General features: G+C 29.0%; 1 protein-coding gene across 1 annotated transcript in view; it reads right to left on the minus strand.

The window, feature by feature from the left end:
* LOC113371617 (eukaryotic translation initiation factor 5B-like) overlaps positions 1–20,382 on the minus strand; it is a 258,566-nt gene extending 238,184 nt beyond the window's left edge. The window contains 16 exon segments of the mRNA XM_026612261.1: positions 14,509–14,641; positions 14,782–14,912; positions 15,009–15,170; positions 15,398–15,580; positions 15,765–15,992; positions 16,193–16,306; positions 16,419–16,637; positions 16,715–16,896; positions 17,002–17,222; positions 17,400–17,550; positions 17,553–17,586; positions 17,727–17,899; positions 18,194–18,341; positions 18,441–18,889; positions 19,952–20,235; positions 20,311–20,382. Coding sequence (XP_026468046.1) covers positions 14,509–14,641; positions 14,782–14,912; positions 15,009–15,170; positions 15,398–15,580; positions 15,765–15,992; positions 16,193–16,306; positions 16,419–16,637; positions 16,715–16,896; positions 17,002–17,222; positions 17,400–17,550; positions 17,553–17,586; positions 17,727–17,899; positions 18,194–18,341; positions 18,441–18,889; positions 19,952–20,235; positions 20,311–20,357 — 2,859 coding nt within the window. The 5' untranslated portion in view covers positions 20,358–20,382.
* Positions 20,383–22,497: the final 2,115 nt, after the last annotated feature.

The following is a 22,497-nucleotide window of genomic DNA, read 5'->3' on the forward strand; positions in this document are numbered from 1 at the left end:
CTAATCAATAAGCGATAATGGGTGCTTAAACCCAGTGAGATATAACTTTGCTAATAGCAATAAAATCATTTTGTAATATATCCAGCAGCAGTAGTAGCTAGAGGCAATGCCTGCGAGAAGTTACTGCTAAGAGCCTCTAAAAACATCGAGGAAAAATATTATCCAATAAAATTTCGAAAAATTACAGAAAGTTTTCATTTATTTTTGCTCATTGAGAGAACAGAAACCATAATGATTTGAAAAAGCATTTTTAAACCAACATTTCATGCATTAGTTCCTGATTAGGTATATCGGAGATTCCAAACCACAACCTTTTAGCTTTCAGCATTGATTCTACAACAACAAAATGTTTAAATCACTTTTTTTAAGTTTCAAAAGATTACGCTTTAGGAATTTAGTAAATTGTAAATATAATATATTGCAGATTAGTAACAAAATTTGAGTTTTTTCTGTTCAACTACGTGTCATATTTATATTTTCAAATATTTATATATTCACTTTCAGGGGCACAACTAGTAATTTTCAAAAAATCGGTTTTTCAATTTTTCCATATTTCGATAGGTTATACCTTTAAAAATAACATACCAAAATTTTAAATCGATATCTTAAATAGTTTTTGAGTGACAGCCATTTAAAGAGTATATATATAGTATATAGTATAACGATCATTTTATCTTAAACGCGTTTTTCTCGAAACAGCATTTTCCGAATTTGCTGCGGCGATTACTCAAAAACAAATGATCCGATCACTACCAATTTTTTTTTTACATGTTCTATATATAGTTCTCCGTAAAATGAACTATCGATTTTGTGATCGGATCAGAAATCGAATTTTGGCAGTCCAAAAACGACCAAAATTTTGAGTAAAATTCGACTTTTTTTTAAAAAACGCCGCCATTTTATCAATTTTTGATTTTTTTTCTATCGTAGGTCATTTTACAGACAATATTATCTAGTTTAATGACTTTTTTTAATTTGATCCACGTAGAAGGCCCGGAATCGCTGCAGCAGTGAAGGGCCTTTTTTTCGCGCCGTTGGGGATCGACGATAACTTAAAAAATATTAAATTTTTTTCTTCAAAACTTTTACTATGTATTCTTAAAACATATGTAAATATATTTTTAAAATTTTGAAATGTTTGATAAGTATTTTTTTAAATATAAATTGCCAAAAATCACCTTTACTTAGGCGGTTACACTAGTTGTGCTCCTTAAAAAAACTAATGTGTAATGTAAAGTACTTGCTAATAGCTTTCCTACTAATGCCTGTATTAAAATTTTTTATACATTAATCGAATCCTAGCAATATACTATACACAATCATAATTTATATCATTTTAAATGACTATTTGTGTTGTACTACTCCTATATCATTTAAAGTGACTATTATTCCTGACGTTTATAGATCTTCTATTCGGTTCTCATCCGAGTGGATCATGATCTGATCGACGCAAGTTTTTAGAAGATTAACTGGATCGCATAAATAGAGCTGTACAAAAACTGGTCTGTAGTACTAGCAAGTGAACAAACTAGTAATTTGTAATACAACGAGCCCGATGAATGTATCTAACCCATCTGCATAACTTAATATGAAATAATAAAAAAAAAATAGAAGAAGGCTCGCTTATAAACGGGTTATCAATTCCGTTCGACGTGACTTGGATGGTGTGCAAAAATTGATATAGGTAATAATGATTCAAGAAAACTGAAATATAGTCATATGCAGCATATAAATAGAATAGAACATAAATCTATTGGGATATAATAATATTACGATGTTATTAACAAACATAAAATACTGAGCTAATTCAATGAGAAGAGAATGTCTGAAATAGTTGTGGTGCAATTGATTATTTTTAACCAACATAAATTTCAATCATTTGTGATTAATATATGTATATCTGAAATGTGGCTGACAACCGACATCTAACAAATTAATTATAATATGCTATTTTAACTTTGACACGTAATTTAAGATGGAAAGATATTTGATGAACAAATATTCATCTAGCTTTGAACTATTCAACTGAAGTAACATTAAAACTGTCAGCTATTTTTATTTTCCTAAAAGAGCCCTGGATCAATGATCAATTGATCAATTTTTAAATTTTGAAATAACACGATGAATTAATGCCTGTGGATAATGTTATAATTTTACCTGGAAAATGAACTAATGGCGAAAAATCTATGCGTTCACCTTCTACCATTCAGCTTTTAGCTCAAAATAAATTCGTCAATAAAAAAATGTTAGCAAGCTAGAATCAAATGAAAACTATGTTTGAGGAGTTTGGTTATTTGATTTAACTATCTATGAGTGTCATGATGTTATTTCGTTTTTGTGAAATCAAAATTTGAACAAAAGTGCACTAGCGAAACGATATTTTAAATAATAAAAAAAATCGAAGTTCTAAAACACAAATACAAAAATATACAATTGGGTTAATTTGCACTATAACATAAAATATAACAAAACTGAACAAATTTAAAAAATATCATAGAATTGATAAATTTTCAGTGGCATCTAATAAAAGATAGAAACTGCCTAGCAATAAAAGTATTTAGTTAAGCCCCTATGATTTAATGATAAGAATACCATTCAGTTATAAAATAACTGTCCTTTTCAAAGAATTCACGTCGTAGGCGAGAAATAGTTCAGTCGCATATATTCGAGATGGAACGGAAGCCCGCAGCTTTTAATATTTAACCTATCGACCTTCAAAATATGCATTAAATTTATTGAATGGTAAATTCTATATATAAAATACGCTATAAGCGTGGGCACAGTGCGTTACAGACAAATTTTTCAATTCCACATTTATAGCAAAGCGAACAAATTATATATATTTATAGAAACTTATCGACCTGATGTTTATAAATAGTAAAATTACGAACAAATGTTAACGTCTATTTGTTAAAAAAAACTATAAATTGTAGATCTATAAATATTTTTGTAAAATTGAAAAATTATAACAATCTGTACTAGCTATTTTAGACACATTTCTAGATATAAAAAGCTTCAACATAGCGTGAATTGAAAACTAAGATAAAACTCAGAAATTAAGAGTTTTCAAATGCATGTTTTTTTTTTTTAAATTATACAAGAAACTGAAGTATTAAAAATCAATAATTTGGAAAAAAACTATAATAATAAAAAATAAACGAAAACATAACTGAATACTTCAATAATCAAAATGGTAATAATATATTCTCACTTTCGGTTTTATTTAAGACAGTATAATAAAAACGCAAAATTAAGAGTATAAAAATGAAAACATGATTTTATTTTCATTGGATATAATAATTTTGTTACGGTCTTTCATTTATAGTTCATCTAAAATGTGAAAGTAAAATAAAATAGTATAATCTCTTGAAATAAGATATAAAAGTGAACAGTTCTCCACCGTACCGAAGAACATTGAGTAAGAATCAAAAAGCCGAGACCGTACGTATATTAATTACTGACAGGAAGTAATAACATTACATAGTGCTTTTCACAAGCGCAGAAATTCAATTCATACTTCAAATCATAAAATAGTATATGAATATATGTATTTATAACATTGATGGACAGCTATCGGTCCGAGGGATAAAACAAGAAATTCAACCGAGAAGGAGAAATAATAACATTTGAATGCTGATTTTTTAAATGATGAAGAATCCACTAAAATTCCAACTATCTACGACGGGGACCATGTAGATTTACGTTTTTTGCATAAATTTTTAGTAAGTTATTAAAAGCTTTTTTATGCAAACTTTATTTTTTTCTTGATACTATTATTTAAAGTAAAATTTTTTTTATCTAGAAATATGTCTTAAAATACTTCGTACAGAATTCTATGATTTTTCAATTTTACAAAGATATTTATAGATTTATATCTTAGAGTTTTTATTTAACGATTTAGACCTTAACATTTGTTTGTAATTTTATTGCTATTTATAAACATCAGGTCGGCAAATTTCTATAAATATATATAATTTGTTCGCTTTGCTATATGTGGAATTGAAAAATTTGTCTGTAGCGCACTGTACCCACGCTTGTAGCGTATTTTATATATAGAATTTACCATTAAATAAATTTACTGCATATTTTGAAGGTCGATGTTTGTTGTTATTAAAAAAAATATAATTAGTTTAATAAATATTTGCTGTAGTAACAATGCTTTAAATCCGCGTTTTTCTAATTTTCCTGAAAAATGCCCGGAAACTGGGTTAGGCAGAGCAGATTCAACCCGTCTGTTAAGTGTTGAAAATCGTGACAGATAGGTAAGTATGATGAAAAAATAACTCTTAATTTTATGCACAGTTTTATTTTGTAAATTTTATACCTAATGGACCCCAAAAAATCACTATACAAGGCACTCTAGCTTCTGCTCTATACTACTATTTAAGGGGCGTCCATTAACCACGTGAGCGAGATTTTAAGGATTTTTGGACCCCCCTCTGGTGATATTCAAAATTACCCCCCCCTCCACCAAACATTACGTGTATTTTTAGTTACGTGATAGAACTGTAAAATTTTATTTTTTTTGAAAATGTTTGATTTTAAAAAAAAAAAAATTATTTAAAAAATAAATACACGTGATATCTTACTATATCCCTCCCTCCCCCACGTGATATTTTGTGTTGTTTTGTCAGACTCCCCCTCTCCCGAATAACCTCACGTGATTAATGGACGCCCTCTTATCTACTATGTATTTATAAAAATATATATAAACTGCGTTATGTTTCAATGAAATAGTAAGTTTGTTAATATACCAATATTTATAACAAGTACATACTTCACAACATTTATATTGCCCGAAATGACAAGTGTACAAAACGAACAAAATTAGCGAGAATTCTTAAATTTCCGTGTATTAAATGTTTGTTTTTATATATTTTAAAATAATGTTTTTCGCTGAACGTCTATAAGAAAAAAAGTAGTTGGCCACATATGATCTGCGTACTTACATAACATTTAAAAGCGCGTAATGCGATTGTGTGCGTTCGGTATTTATGAATGAGAAGTATCTAGTCATATAGTAGAGAGAGATTCATTCACCAAAACAGTTTCCCATTCATCGTAGCGTTACGTTTTGAGACGTTCGAGTTCACGGTTGGCTCCCTGGGAATTAGAAAACAGTACCAACAGTACCGTGACAACTCCGTCAGAGTGCTGATCCGTGGACACTTCCTGCAGGATGCTTACGAAACACTTTAAAGACGTGATTTTCTTAGCGTTACGGTAATTGATGATGATTTCAATTTTAGTACACTTGGGAAGTCACTTGTTCTAAATTCTGTAATTCTTGTACAGAAAATTATATCTGTTTGTGGTAATGGTCAAAAATGGATCAAGTTATGAAACCTACTCAGAACAAAAATTTAAAAAATTATTTTTACTTTTTACCGAAAGAAGACGACATCGTGCTAATAAGCTTCTTTATATTGTAGTCTTACATTACTATTAATATTTTACAACCTTTAAAAAATTGGGCCCATAAAATTTGTATTTGGCTTTGGGTAAATAATGTAGCTTTTATTTCGAAAAATTCCTTTATAACTAAAAATGAGACATTGAGAAGGTTTGCCCCCTATCTTGTTTATCTATGCCCCCTATGGAGTAAAACGGGTCCGATGAAAATTTTTAGAAAAAATAGTAAATAAACATATTTCTATTTTTAAGCAATAATTGAGAAATTTTCTGAATACGTTCGAATAGTAAGTTGTTTGATATGTCGTATGGGCTGTGATATATGTTATTTGGTTTTCACAGTACAATTACTGAAAGTCAAAAAATACCGATATGTTTATAAGTTTATATTATATATTGCCAAATGAGTCTACACGTAAAAATAAATAGTGTTTCATCTCTATGTTGCTCTCTCGAGAAAAGTATTAGGTTTTGATGCATCGTAGCAAACTTAGATACTGAACACAATCTTTATTGCACTAGTTTCTATAAATACCTCTAAATTACCATTAAATACCCATAACTCTTTTTGAGCAAGAAATTCAAAAAACGACTGTCTTAATCTAAATATGGCATAGGGTAGGGTGGGGCTAGTTGAGCAATCGAAATATCTCGAAAACTATTCACAGTCTGTTTGGGAGAAATAAATATCCCGCGATCGCTAGTGGCCGCTGAACAAATGAGTGAGGCTCACGGGCATTTTGTTCATTTTGACCAAAAAGAAAAAAGTAATTCATCACGAGTTATCGTCTGGTTTAGTCAAATATAATTTATTTTTAATCAGGTAAATGTTATTCTTCCATATAATTATAGGACTTTTAATATGCACAGAGATTCTGGGTATAATTCTCACTGTTTTTTTATAAACTCACTTTTATTTTAAAATTCCGAGTTGGGGTTAGTTGAGCATAGTTACTAAACTTGTTCTGTCACTAAGACAATTACCATTAACTTCCAGAAATTAATTATTATTTTTAAGATTTAAGCTAAGTCCATGAGTAATAATATAAAGAAATAATGATTTTAAACAAAAATACTGAATATAATGGTAAAATAATTCCTAAGATACGATATTGTTTTGTTGATTCTACTTTTGGTTAATTATTCAAAGAAAATTACTATAAGTTTTGTTTTCTCTGTCAATAAAGACTATAAATATAGAACTTGTTAAAAAACTTATTTTATTTCATCACTAATCGACATTGAACCTATAATTTCATTATACTTTCTTAGTGCTCAACTTGCCCCACCTATGGGGTACATTGAGCATACTTGACTTTTTGCATTTAAACAGCTGTAGCTTTTGGATTTTACTTATTACCAAAAAAATAGTATTAACACTTTTGTTAAGCGATAAACAACAAATCCATTAAGCCGTATAGCCCCGGCCTACTCTATATTTAGATACTAAACACAATCTTTACTGCACTAAAAGAGATTCTATAAATGCCTCTGAATTGTATTAAAATAAATTATCATAATGCTTTTTGAGCACAAAATTTAAAAAACTATTGACTCTGTACGAGAGAGAAAATAAATCGATGTACTTAGATGTCTTATGAAATCAATTTTAAAAATATATATTACATATTCATAAAATGCAAAAGGTCGCGTTAATACCAAAGATATTTATTACAGACCTACAGAAAACGCCGAAAAGTAAAATGTCTTTTCCCCGAACGTTGCGAAAATCGTCTTCGGTAACAACCTTCCGATGTCCATCCGTTTCCTTCGCGTCTCCTACGATATTCCCGCGTTTTTTATTTCAATTCGCGTTATTTCCTGCGCGTTCGCTAAGTTCGCTTCCGGCGCGTGGGACGTCTTGTGGAACCGGCGCATCCGTTTCCCGGACGATACGAGCGGACGGAGGAGGTGGGAAGAACACAAAAAAGATTTATCCTGAGAAAATCGACGCCCTGCACTGATTTACGCTCCGTTTGCGTAATTGCGAGATTACACACCACATTAAAGACAAAACAAAGAGTTATTTAGGAATAAATTAGAGGAAAATGTGGCACTTAATTTCGGGAACTATACTAAAAGTTCTCGAAAGATTAAGGGGCACAACTAGTGTGAAATTTTCAAAAAATCGAATTTTCAATTTTTCCATTTTTCGATAGGTTATACTTTTAAAAATAACATACCAAAATTTTAAATTGATATCTTAAATAGTTTTTGAGTCACAGCCATTTAAAGATTATATATATAGTATAAAGATCATTTTATCTTTAAACGCGTTTTTCTCGAAACAGCATTTTCCGAATTTGCTGCAGTGATTACTCAAAAACAAATGATCCGATCACTACCAAATTTTTTTTACATGTTCTATATATAGTTCTCCGTAAAATGAACTATCCATTTTTTGATCGGATCAAAAATCGAATTTTGGCAGCCCAAAAACGACCAAAATTTTGGGTAAAATTCGACTTTTTTTAAAAAAACGCTTTCATTTTGTCAATTTTTGATTTATTTTCTTTATCGTAGTTCATTTTACAGGCAATATTATCTAGTTTAACGAGATTTTTTTTTTAATTTCTTCCACATAGAAGGCCGCCGCAATCACTGCAGCAGTAAAGAGCCTTTTTTTTGTCGCGCTGTTGGAGATCGACGATAACTTAAAAAATATTTAATTTTTTTCTTCAAAAATTTTACTATGTATTCGTAAAACATGTATAAATACATTCCTTAAATTTTGAAATGATTGATAAAGTAGTTTTTTTTAATATAAACTCCCAAAAATCACCTTTTTTTAAGGCGATTACACTAGTTGTGCCCCTTAACATACTGACATTTAAAAATCCAAACCAAAAAACTAAAATTACTAAAGATAAAAAATAAAGATAAAAAAGATAAAAATAAGGATAAAAAAATCTCGATAAAATAACAATCTAATTGTAAAACCAATTTAAAACTTCTGATTTAGATTAACTCAGTTATACCTTAAAGTGACTAATATTAATAAAAATTAATTGAAACATCTAAAACAATAAATTTACTAGAATCCTTTGTTAAAATTGTTGACTTTAACCCTTCAACTTACGATTTAGATTCGAAAATGTCAATATATATAGAAAATGAAATATATTATCATAGGATTTTATTAACATTTACCAGGCTGATCAATACTTTTTTTAGCAAAATACACTGGCATCAATAGAAAATATTTATCTATTATTACAGCGTGGGGACGGTTAAACTATTTGTATGTATATATATCTTACTAATCATTATCAGGAATGAAATGTATTATTATTATCGGATCAAATCTCTCACAGTCCGTCAGCTGGATAAAATGGATTATTTCATTCTGCATGCGAAAGATGTTAAAGTTATCATGATGAACGATTATCGTGCCACTTGATTGACAAGAAAAATAAATATTGATTATAAAAGTGAGTTCTTGCAGATAAATATAATAGACACTTCTTAGATAGATATACTTAAATAGTAAAAAACCGTAGTTTATGAGTGTAAAATAACTTAATTAACAAAAAATAATGAATGAATGTTCTAAAGCGATAATTTATTTGCATAGAAAACAATGTTGAGCTACTTGTTATGAGAAAAACACGAATAATCGACTTTAATACATTCAAAGAGACAATTCTATACGAGGGCAATCAGTTAGGTCACCATAGAATAATTAAAATAAATTGATGAATTAACTGGAGTGCCCATTCACGAGAACAACATGTACATAAAACGCATATATTACTTGGCACTGTCGTAGTTATTCGAAATATATTACATACTATTTTCTATCCAATCAGATAAAAAAATTATATCAATATATTATATTTACAAAATCACTACCTTTTCGAATTCAGTTAAATGTTACTTAAAATTACGATGGAATGTGACTCAAAATCAATGATGGAATATATCCTCAGTATAAACTCAAAGTTATTTAATAATAGTTAGTTTGCATTAGTTTAGAATCAGATAAAATATCTGATCAATATTTGATTTCCAAAACTCAGTTGAGTGTATCAAAATCATTTAAGATATAAATAAGACAGTTCAAATTCACGAAAGTCTACTAAAAATAGAAAATTTGTATTCATATCAATAGATTTATAAATTGAAAGTTAGTTAACAATACATATTTAGATTCTCAATTTATGAATTTTACTCAAAAGTGCCAGTACCTAACATTTGGGAAACGTTTGATATTTTGCTCATAAATTATGATTAAACTGATTATATATATATATATATATATATATATATATATACCTGTATATAAATTTCGGTGAAAGAAATAAGTCAACCATGTGCAGCACCCACGCAAATACACTGTCAGTTTGTCAACGTGGGTGAACGAGTATAGAGCAATGCTTTCCACTCATATATTTATTATAAAATCAGTTTATATGAAAATTATCAACGAAAAATAAATTTATTATCATGAATTATATTATATATAGTTAGGCAAACGTATACACGAAATACGTGTTTAATAGCATATCAAATAATCAAAAACTTTAAAAATAATTTTTATATAATAAACGTTGTAATCGGCATAAGTATGGAAACTATAAAAAAACTAATTAATTCAACCTCATGGTTAAATTGAATATTGAAATATATGAAAATTTAATAATTTATATTTTTGAAATATATTTTACAATAAATTTTAATACTTAATCCTTTTTTAAAAAAAAAAGCTTTCTAATAAATGCTACTATGTATGTAATATTTCACAGAATCTCCTAAAATTGTGAGAAAAGAAATGAGCATCCATGATAAATATCAATTCAGCAGTGGGCGAATATACTTCAAGATATGCTCTTCAAATATCCTAATTTAGATATACCGTGAGATGGAGGTAAATATAGAAATAGAAAGCAAATTAATTTAGAAAACAATTTAAGACGAATAATGAAATGCAAAATAATATAAGTGTATACTCCAATGTATAATAATGTTGCCGAAATCAAACGATCAGAGAATCAAAACGTTAAGTCAATTAGCATTACAATTTCAAAATTGTTCATTACTAGAGGAAAACGAATATATTACCAATGTTAGAAAAGTTCTTATAATTAATATATTAAATATAGATATGTCAACAGTTATACCTTTTACAATGTCACATAGAAGATGAGCCATTAGAAATTGATAGTTATCGTTGGCAACTAATTAAGTGCGCATTTTTGTTAGAAAATCAAAGACAATTTTTGCGTAGAATTAAATATCTTTGTTATGTATACCATTTTGATCGATGACCTTTTGTTATTTTCCAAGAAGCATAGTTATCCAAAGTTTATAAAACTTCCAGTTTTTATTAGCAAAAACTGAATTAGACACAATTGACACCATCATGATTTTTTTTTTTAAATTCAAGTGTTTTAAATCAGATGGTTTGTGGTCAGGAACATTTAGTGGATGTGGAGAAAAATTTTCACCAACCCCCAATAATTTTTGAACATAGCCAAATTGTTTCTATTAGCCCAATCGATTATTGCTTTAATTAGTTTGTCCAAAACTTTAACTGGACAATCAGAGCAGCATTGAGTGGAAAATTACCAGAATGACATTTTCAAAACCAATTTTAACATAGCTGTTTTTTAAGGCTTCGACACCATAAACAGCCCCTATTCTTTGGAATGATCGTTTTACCATTTGCAGAAATAAAAATTCAAAATTCGACCAAAATGTTTGTTTTGATATTCCATCTTTCAACAAACACTCTACGTAACAGATCAAAAAAGTATTTTCTACTGATCGACAGCTAAATTTCTCACTATACATTACTACCTCAATCTCAACAAACCTAAAGAATCATTTGAAGCAATCTAACAATAAGAGTAAAAGCCGCGCTTGGTGTCAACCTTGTACTATTTAAGGATACAATAAAAATTAGTTTATTTTAAATTAATTCCATCTTTAGCAATAGTTACTGACTGTGAGTAAAAAACTCACATCATATTTACAATTTTTCTGCTTTTAAAGCCTTGTATAAAACTCTGTTCTCATAAAGCTTCGCAATTAACTTTAGTATTAAATATCACTTTTCTTGTGCATATTTTAAGTCGAGTCTTGTCACTGACCTTAAAGCATTTATGCCAAGCAGTCAGAAACTTGATTTACCTATTTTTTTGGTAATTTTCGCAAATTGGAATATAGAAGTTTAAAATAATTAGTGAAGGGCTACTGGAACGCAAAAAATTGTTGCATCCCGCAATATTCTCTTTCATAATGTTGTTGTTAGATTTATATAAAGTTTATTGCATATATCATTTTCAGATTATAATGGATAGTTGTAATTTTATTATAAAGTAATGAAAAAGAGTAAAGTCAACCCGACAGAAAAAACATAACTCTTGCACTAGTAAAGCAAGGTTGAAAACTAAAACCGTTGCGGCCAAACCGGGACACCTTATTATTTTAAATCTAAGAAGCATTTTTTTGTTAAATGTTTTACCGATACTATACTACATTACATTAAAATCACCAAAACTTTCAAATTGCCCCCAGGTGGGGCGTGCGCCCCACGTTGGGAAACACTGCCATAGATGAAAATCGCATTTTTATGCCTCAAAAAATTTCTTTTGATATTAATTAATTACCATCACGTCTCTTTACGATTCGGGAAGAAGATAACCGTTAACAAATGTGGGTGACGCCATAAAGTCTGTGTGACCGAATGACATACGCATCCGGCTGGCATTCCTTTGATCTACTTTCGACATGAATTATAAATACTTTGCGATGTTGCGCGCTTACTGATCACGTAATTAAGTAGACAATCGAAATAACAGAAAGGTTACTATCATATAGAAAAAATAGATGTGTTTTAAAATGATCTGAGAACTCAAAACCGATTTTTCAAAATAATGTTTCGATAATATTATTATGCAATGTGTGCATTTATGCGTTGCATCTCTATATTGATAAAAAAATTTAACTGTACAAATTAGTTGTAAGTAAATATTATTTATACAACTTTTTTATGATAGCGCAAAAGCATTTACAACGCATGATCAATGTATATTCGAATTTCAGTCTACTTCATCTGGTGAATCTTATGTTTCTAGATAAAAAAAAAATGCCCATATACGAGGTCTGTTCAAAAAGTACCCGGAATTTTCGTTTTTTCAAAAAAATATTTATTTATTCGTCTACATTAATGTGGTCCCCTTCAAAGTAGTCCCCCCCAGATATAATACACTTATGCCAGCGTTTTTTCCAATTTTCGAAGCACCCTTGATATTCACTTTTTGATATGTCCTTGAGCACTCTCAGCGATTTTCTTCAATCGAGGAAAACCGCCGTCCTTTCATGGGTCTCTTCAACTTTGGGAATAGGAAAAAGTCACACGGAGCCATATCTGGTGAATATGGAGGTTGGGGCATGACTACGGTATTGTTTTTGGCCAAAAAATTACGAACAAGCAACGACGAGTGAGCAGGTGCGTTATCGTGGTGCAACAACATTGAAAAAATGTTATGACATGAGCCAATTGATATGCCAACTTCATCAGCAACTTCTCTAATTGTGATTCGGCGATCATTCATAACCATTTTTTCCACTTCTTTCACATTTTCATCGTTTGTTGACGTGCTGGGTCGACCGGAGCGTTCGTCATCTTCAACGTCTTCGCGGCCATCTTGGAAACGCTTATACCACTCGTAAACACTTGTTTTTTTCATAGCAGACTCACCATAGGCTTTTTGTAACATTTCACACACTTTGTTACACTTTATTTCATTTTTTACGCAAAATTTAATACAAATTCTTTGACTTTTCAATTCTTCCATTGTAAAAATCGCCGAGCTCAGAAAAACACGTCGAACCTTAGCGACTACCACAGACAAAGTAAACAGTGAATATAGCTGAAAATTTCATCATACTTTAGGGGCATGTATACCAACACAATAAAAAAGAATTTTGACAATCAGACACTCCAGACCCGCGAAATTTAAAAATTCCGGGTACTTTTTGAACACACCTCGTATTATTGCTATCGAACCAAAACCTATGTATTCTTAAAATTCTTTTTTTTTAAATTGTATGACAAAATAGGTTTAACCTAGTTGGTATTGGTATTTTGCCTTGAGGCAAGTTACATGAACTTCCCGACATGTGTAAATAATAGACTTAATCAATAAAAAATAATTTATGAGTGATTAAAAGTATTCCGAGTTAACTCGGTCCGGGTATTTTCTAAAAGCAAATGTTCAAAAATCAACAATTTTTATAATTGAACCAGTTTCCGTAGGACTTTAATGGTTTAGTATGTTCATTAAGACCAAGTACTCTATCGTTATACTGAGTAAATTCAGTAAGTTCTATAAGACCATGAAATACATTGCCAAAAAAAGTTTCATAAAAAACGGTTTGAATTTTTTTTCAACAGTTAATTACAAGAAAACGGCTCAGTAGATTCTCAACTAATTACATAATTTTCCACTATTCTGCGGTTCACAAAGAAACGGCTCGTAGTACAAAACTGAGAAACGCTAGTCCTCATTGAGGTACATCAAATAGCTTTTAAATTTTTAAAATCGGTCCAGTCTTTTTTGAGAAAACGTCGATTTACGTCAAAAAAGCTGTTCACATAGATGCACACAAACAGATACACACAGACACACACCCATACTTTCTCCAAATTTGATCTCATTCGATTCAGAATGGTTTGAAACGTCGAGAAAACATAAAATTAGCGACTCGGATTTTTTTATGAAAACAAACTTCTCCTTCGGAAAGTTAAGAATGTTTATTATCTCCACTGATAAAAATGAAATGAATAGAAAAAATAATGCGACATTACAACAAGTTAGGAACTGTGTGAGTCTACAAAAATTCGAATTAAATAATGTAGTTAGAGTTAGTGAAAACCATATTTACAACATATATGGTAGCAAATGTTATTTCCAGAACTAAATTTAATATGTAAACATATTATTTTTAATTTATGAAGCAAATATTTAAGCAAAATACATTTACTGTTTACTCCTACAGTTGACTTTTTTACAAATTGAATCAATTTGAGAAATTTGAATTGAAATATTTTAATTATATACATGTATAATTCACTATAAAAGAACTTACCGGAATTTTGCTGACTTTAAGGAACTCCAATAAGGCTTCTAAAGATCCTAATGTACTTGCTTGCACATAAACACCTCTTTCTTGCAACTTGATGCCACTTAAAGCACTTTTCAGTTCTTTAGCTACCTCATCTCTACAAAGTAAAATTTTATAATGGTAATGAATCCAAATGATAGTTATTTTATGTACTAATTGAATAAATGATATAAATTCAACTTCATTAAAAAATGTTATTATGATAAATATATATAATATAATAAATAAATATTGTACCTAAATATGTCAATTTCATCTGGCTTTTGTGCAACTTGTAAATTTAAACCTGCAATTGCTTTTTCCAATTCTTTTGCAGCTATCTTTACACCTTGTGCTGCAACTACTTCTTTGTGTTCAATATAAGCATTCTATAAATATAAAAACAAATATGTATAACACAAACTTAATTATTAAAATCACAGAAAAACCTAATTATAAATATATTTGCAATTCAAGATACTTACTTTAACTCTGAGTTCCTTCATTGGTTGGGGCATTAGTAATGATCTAATTTGTGTAACTATGGGTCCATCAGTACCAGCTAAAATAATCGTATCTCCTTCTCTTAAAGTTCCATTTATTAAAATTGCATCAATGGTTGTACCATGCCCAGGTATCGCTTTAACCTTAAATGGGAATATAGATATAAACCTGTTCAATCAAAGTTTCGTTTTTTTTTTTTATCAAATTACTGATATATTTAACATTATATTAAATTAATATAGCACTAATTTATAAAAATAAGTATAGCTTATATTTTTATATCAAAACTACTATTATAGGTTATTGATGTTAAAAATTCAATTAATAATCAATTAATAAACTTGTAAATAACATGAATAAAATTCTTTACCTCTAATACTGTAGCTTGCAAATCTTCACTAAACATCAAGCGTTTTGCTAACATATTCTGGCATGAATCAACAATTAAGGCTAAGAGATTACCCATTCCTTCTCCAGTTATGGCAGAAGTTGGAACTAAAGAAACGTAACTTCTTGGGTCAGGGTTTTCATGAAATAGAGCTGCATTTAAACCCTAGTGAAAATAAAACATATTGATAAGAAGACAACAAAAGTTCATAAATATTTAAAGAGAATATGCTTATTATTAAAATTTGTCATTTTGATAATAAGTAATTATTCTTCTGAAAGTTTTAGATGTAAATTATAGTTTTTTTAAATAATATTTGTACTGACTCTACGAAATAAACAAAACATACTTGCTCAGCAAATTGAACTATGATTTCTTTAGTTCTTTGTTCAAATTCTAATTGTGTATTCGGTGCTTGGGCTTTGAGAACGTCTCGTACATCTTTCCTAGCCATAGTTGACCAATCATACAATCTGTCAATTTTGTTCAATGCAACAATAAACGGAGTTTTCTTAGTTTTTAATAAGTTAATAGATTCTAAAGTTTGTGGTTCCAAACCGTGCATAATGTCAACAACCTGAAAAATTAACCAGAAAACATAAAACTGTGTTATATACATATTTAATTTGAACGTCACTTAGGATAAAAATCTTATATATTTCATAATTTACTAGTGTTAAAATAAATGTATTAGTACATATATAATATGTATTATATATGTACATATAAACTGTTAATATGCTTTATAAACTATTTTAAAAATTGAATTATAATTACCAAGATAGCAATATCACACAAAGAAGAACCTCGACTTCTCAGATTGCTGAAAGATTCGTGACCAGGTGTGTCAATAATCAGTAAACCAGGAATTTTGAATACAGTATCTGATATCTAAAAATTAAACAACTGTATTTATTTTCTACTATAACTATTTTTCATGTTTTCAAAAAAAAATAAAATTATTATTATCAAATCAAAATAAACTATATATTTTAATTCTAACCCCTTTAACAATTTTAACTTGCTCCTTTATGTTTTCTATTGGAACATTTGTAGCACCAATTTGTTGAGTAATACCACCAGCTTCACCATCTTGCACATTTGTGCGACGTAATTTGTCAAGAATTTTTGTTTTTCCAGTATCTACATGTCCCAACACACAAACCACCGCAGCTCTCAGTTTGTCTAATGATTTATTCTGTTCTGCATCAATTCTGCGTTTCTGTAAATAATTAAAATATTGATAAAATCAATAGTTTTTTTTTAAATATTTGATTTATTTTCATTAGCAAGTGGTACTTGTATTCTCTGGAGAGCCTTTTCTCGTTTCTTTTCTGCATCAGTTCTATTATCACTGTCTTCGCTACTTTCAGATTCTGACTCAGAATCACTTTCTTCTTCAGACTCTTCTTCTGAAGAAGTTTCTTCCTTTTTACTTTCTGCAGATTGATCCACTTTTGTTTCAGACTTTGCAGTTACTGCTACAAAGTTTATAAACATTTCAATAAAAATAAAATATCATTTACTACAAATATGTTCTTTGTTCTTTGAGTATTATAGTAATAATGCATAATTTGTAAATTAACCTGGTGTTTCAGTTGTGCTTTCCTCTTCACTGCTTGAATCAGCATCCCATGCATCCTTAACATCATCTTCTTCGGCAATAGCTTTTGTTTCGGCACTTTGCTCAACCACATTCTCTGCTGGTTGTTCGCCTACTTTATCAGCATCAACTTGAGATTGCACTTCCGTAGATTCCTTATTACCTTGCTGTTTAGATTTATTAGGTCGAATTCTTGTTCCAAGTCTATAAAAGTAATTAACTTATGTTTGAATAAATTTACCAATGCAAATTTACTTGTTGAAACATATTTTTCTAAATTCAAATTTTCAATTCATGAAGTAAGTTTCTAGAATAATGAAATAGCATAAGTAAAAAATAAACATAAATAAAAAGATTCTTAAAAATCGAAAGTATGCAAACCTAGGTTTCTTCTCTCCCACTTCAGGCATTTCTAGTCCCCTTGCCTTAAGAGATTCAAGCATTGCTTGGGCTCTAGCTTTATCTGCTTTTTGTTTTGCAGAAAGTAGTTTGCCTTCAGCTTTTAAACGTTCTTTACGTTCCTTTTCCTTTTCTTTTTTTTTTCTTTCCGCTCTTGTTCCAACCTAATCTAAAGTATATCAAAAACAAATCAGTTGATAAATTCATTAAAAGAAATAAATTAAATAGAAAAACAAAAAAATATATACTAGATAAATATATCCTAATGAGCAATAATTTGAGTTATTATTCACAATTTATTGTTCTCACTTGTTCTAATCTAGCAGCTTCAGCTTCCTCTTCCTTGCGAATCCTTTCTTCTTCTTCTCTTTGCAATTTTTCTTGTTCTTCTCGGAGTTTTTTCAAAGCATCTTGCATTGCTGCAATTGTTTTTTTGCCTGGTCCTTTGCCCGCTGCCTTCGCATCCTCAGCTGCTTTTGCACCTAAAACAAAATTTCAAGTAATTTTTTTCCAAAAAAATATAGTCAGCCAAAAGCTGCTCTCTTTCATTATTTGACATGTTATTTAACCCATATCAACATCACTAAAAATAATAATATTAATTTATTATATTCACCATCATGAGACAAATTTTCTTTAACGTATTAATTTATACAAATATTTTTTATACTAATTATTTAATATATAAAAATATTAAAAAAATGATATAAATATAAGCACTTTATCTTGAAGATCTGGCTATCGAAACATGTTAAAGATGAAGTCAAAATTATTACCTTTCTTCTTTTTTTTCTTTTTATCATCATCTTCTTCTGCATCATCTTGTTTATTTTCATCATCATCCCCCGCTACTGTTTCAACTTGTTGCTTACTACTTTCTTCTGCTGATTTTGTAGATTGGTCAGTATTTACAGGTTTAACTTCCTAAAAAGTAATTAAAAAAATAATATTTTGATGATTAAAATTAATTCATTTGACTTTACTATTTTAGTAAGTTATTTATCAAACTTTATCAAAGAACACCTTTTGCTTCATCTGCAATTTTTTCTGCTTTTCACGCTCTTTTTTTTCTTTCTTCTTCTGAGCTGCAGTTTTAACCGTTCCTCCAGACTCTTCATTTGTATCATCTTTTACTTCACTTTGATCTTTAATTTCAGTTTTAATGCTTGGTTTGGCTTGCTTTTCTACCTGAGCTACTTTCTCTACTTTTCCCACATTTTCTTCTTCTTTAACATCCTTTTTGACACCGGAATATTCAAGTTCTAGTTCAGCTAAAACTTTCTCTATATCTTCTTCACTATCATTTCGTTTCTTTTTAGACTTTTTGCTTTTTTTACCACCATCAGGTTTTGGCTTATTATCTTCAATACTATCACTTCTATCTATCTTTTTATTAGCTTTTTTATTTTTCGATGAAGTATTAGTAGTAGATTCAGAAATTTCATTGTCACTTGGCGCTGATTCTGCTGAATCTATTAAAAAAAAAGTTAAATAATATTTTATTTAACACAATTTCGAATTGTATAATGTAGATATTTAAAGATGTTTTTATGATATAAAATGATATAGTTATGTATATATATATATATATATATATATATATAAGTAAAATGTAAGAATGTTAACATAATAAAATACTATTTTTTATAGTTTATAACAGTACTGATAAAAAATTGAATTTATTTATTTTATATAACTTTGTAATTTGCTTATTATCTCAATTTCAACTTAAAAACAAGAAATAATGTTTTGATATATACCTAAGTCAGTGATTTCCAACCTGTGGGGCGCGCTCCCCTGGTGGGGCGCCATACCGTTCCAGGGGGGGCGCAAAGCTGTTTCAAAAATATTATTTTTAAATGCTGAGTAAGTGTCAAAAACAAATCAGCAAAATACTTAAAGTACTTCTAAGAGTGTTTGAACTCAAAAAAGAAATTGCAATAGTTCTTGCTGATAACAAAAGAGATGGAGCAATCTTATTTTAGGACACAAAGTTCCTCGCAAAATTTGCGTATTTAGTTGATATTTTTCAAAGACTTAGCGATTTAATTAAATCAATGCAAGGATTAGAAATCCATTTGTCATTGAAAAACATGATGATTTTGGTCATTCAATAGCAGAGCAGAAAATGATAATTGATCTATCTAGTGATAGCACATTGACGCAGATGTTTCAGGACGAAAATATATTGTTAAGTTTTGGTTACCAGTAAAGGACGATTTTCCTACTTTGGCAAATAATGCTTTAGAAATTTTAGATCTTACTTATGTGAAACAGAAAATTATTATAATAAATAGTTATGTTTGTATGTATATTTTTTATAATACTGTGTATTATTTGGCATAATTTCAGTTATATTAAGTATCTTTAAATTAAATTGTTAGAAAAATAAGAATGGGAGGGGGGCGCAATATTTTTATCATTCAAAAGGGGGGCGCAAGGAAGAAAAGGTTGGAAACCGCTGACCTAAGTTTTTAATATTTTTATATAAGAAATATATAAGCATCATTAAAATGCAATTCTCAAAATTTTACCTTCTACAGCTAAAAGAGCAAATCCTCCTTTCTTTATATCAGGCTTCTTAGCCTTCGGTTTCTCAATTTCTTTGTGAATATTTAAATCATCAATCTCATTAGTGATGTCATCAACATCACTATCATTGTCAACTACCTTTTTCTTTTTGTCTTTCTTTGAAGATTTTTTCTTTTTGCCTGTATCTTCATTATCTGAGTCTATAATTTTTTCTTGTGGTTTAGATTTAGTTTTTCCCTTTGTTGTTTCTTTAACTGCAGCATCAGTAGTATCAATATCACTATCTCTATTATTTTATTATTCAATATTAGAAAATCTAGTAATATATTAATATTGAGTAGTGTTATCAAAAGTTACTTACAATTCGTCATCATTTGCGTTTTTTTTAAGCTTTTTCGCTTTTCCCATATTGATGGTTAAGTTTGAGGTTATGGAAGAATAAAAGAGAAATTATAAAATTAAAGAATACGATAAAAATTAACATATGAAAACAGTAGTTCAAAAATATAATTTTTAGTCATATATACTACATTTCCTATATAATTTTTATGCACATGCCGGCATCCAGAATTAATTTAAAACATCACTCAACCTAGAAAATTGACATTTACGTTTCACATTTCTTGGTACCAACTGCCGAGATGAAACATGTGGTAAATGCCAACGTGACCAAAATATATTCAGAAGTTTTCAGCACGTGGTAAATCTGCGGGAAAGTAAACAGAATTCAAACATAGGGTGCGTTCGACTTGGACGCTTACGCGCTGTGAGCGCTCACGCTTATAAGCACGAATTTTAGCGTTCGACTTGGCCGATAACCGCTCAGAATCGATAACTAAATTCCGTTCGTTTTGGAAACTGTGAGCGTCAATAAGCATCAAAATGGCGGCAACTGGCGGTAACGATAATTTGTAAATTTTATTACTTTCTGGATCATTCAGCGGGATTATAAAGAATTTAACAATTAATAAATAAATGAAAATTTGGTTTGCTTATGCTTAATTCATATTAATATTAAAATTAAAATTTAAAATTATTTAAAATTAATTAAGTTTAAAATTTAATTAATATTAATATTAATATTAAAAATAATGTGATATACAACTTGGCATTTTTGCGGGATTATAAAAATTTAACAATTAATGAATAAATGAAATTTGGTTAGCTTATGCTTAATTAATAGTAATATTAAAATTAAATTTAAAATTATTTAATATTAATATTAATATAAAAAATAAATGTGATATACAACTTGGCATTTTTGCGGGATTATAAAAATTTAACAATTAATGAATAAATGAAATTTGGTTAGCTTATGCCTAATTAATAGTAATATTAAAATTAAAATTTAAAATTATTTAATATTAATATTAATATTAAGAAATAATTGTGATATACAACTTGGCATTTTTGCGGGATTATATAGAATTTAACAATTAATAAATAAATGAAATTTGGTCAGCTTATGCTTAATTAATAGTAATATTAAAATTATTTAATATTAATATTAATATTAAAAAATAAATGTGATATACAACTTGGCATTTTTGCGGGATTATAAAAAATTTAACAATTAATGAATAAATGAAATTTGGTTAGCTTATGCTTAATTAATAGTAATATTAAAATTAAAATTTAAAATTATTTAATATTAATATTAATATTAAAAAATAAATGTGATATACAACTTGGCATTTTTTGCGGGATTATAAAAAATTTAACAATTAATAAATAAATGAAATTTGGTCAGCTTATGCTTAATAATAGTAATATTAAAATTGAAATTTAAAATTATTAAAATTAATTAAATTTAAAATTAATTAATATCAATATTAATATTAAAAAATAATTGTGATCTACAGCTTGCCATTTTTGTGGAATTATAAAGAATTTGACAATTAATAAACAAATGAAATGACAGATAGTAAAAAAACTGACGCTCACGCTCACGCTGCCCTACCTCTGTGGCGTGAGCGTATGTGAGCGCAAAATATGTGCTACGAGCATCCTACGATGATGCTACGAGCGTACTATGTGACACTCACAGAGCGCCAAGTCGAACGATGAAAGCGCGCTCACGGCGCGCTCACAGCGCGTAAGCGTCCAAGTCGAATGCACCCATAAAAAATTGTGCAATATCAAAATCATTCTATATTTAATAAAAACGTTGTACAAATACATAGATGTTATAAATAAAATATGTTATTTTATTCTAAAGTTAATATAATATTAAAAATATAATTACAAGAATCCTTTTTGTAGAAATCTATATTTGATCAAATTTATAGTACAAAAATTGATTTCAATTCATTATTTAGAAGAAACCTTCCAAAACATAATTTTCGGTCATTAGCCACACAAAACATATGGCAAGAAATAATGCCAGGTCAAGCCTCCAAATAACATAAGTGATGACGTTAATTGCGGTAATTTCATTCTTGTATGAGTAACTTTTAAAGTGTTATGCGGTCGACCTACTGTCGCTAATACTAGATCACTGATTGATGAAAACCTTAAGAAATATGCACCATCTTCATGCAGTGGTCTT

Source organism: Ctenocephalides felis, unplaced genomic scaffold (assembly GCF_003426905.1).
Source record: "Ctenocephalides felis isolate EL2017-DRISC unplaced genomic scaffold, ASM342690v1 CF-g0.4_SCAFFOLD_01492, whole genome shotgun sequence".
NCBI classification, from domain to species: Eukaryota; Metazoa; Arthropoda; class Insecta; order Siphonaptera; family Pulicidae; genus Ctenocephalides; species Ctenocephalides felis.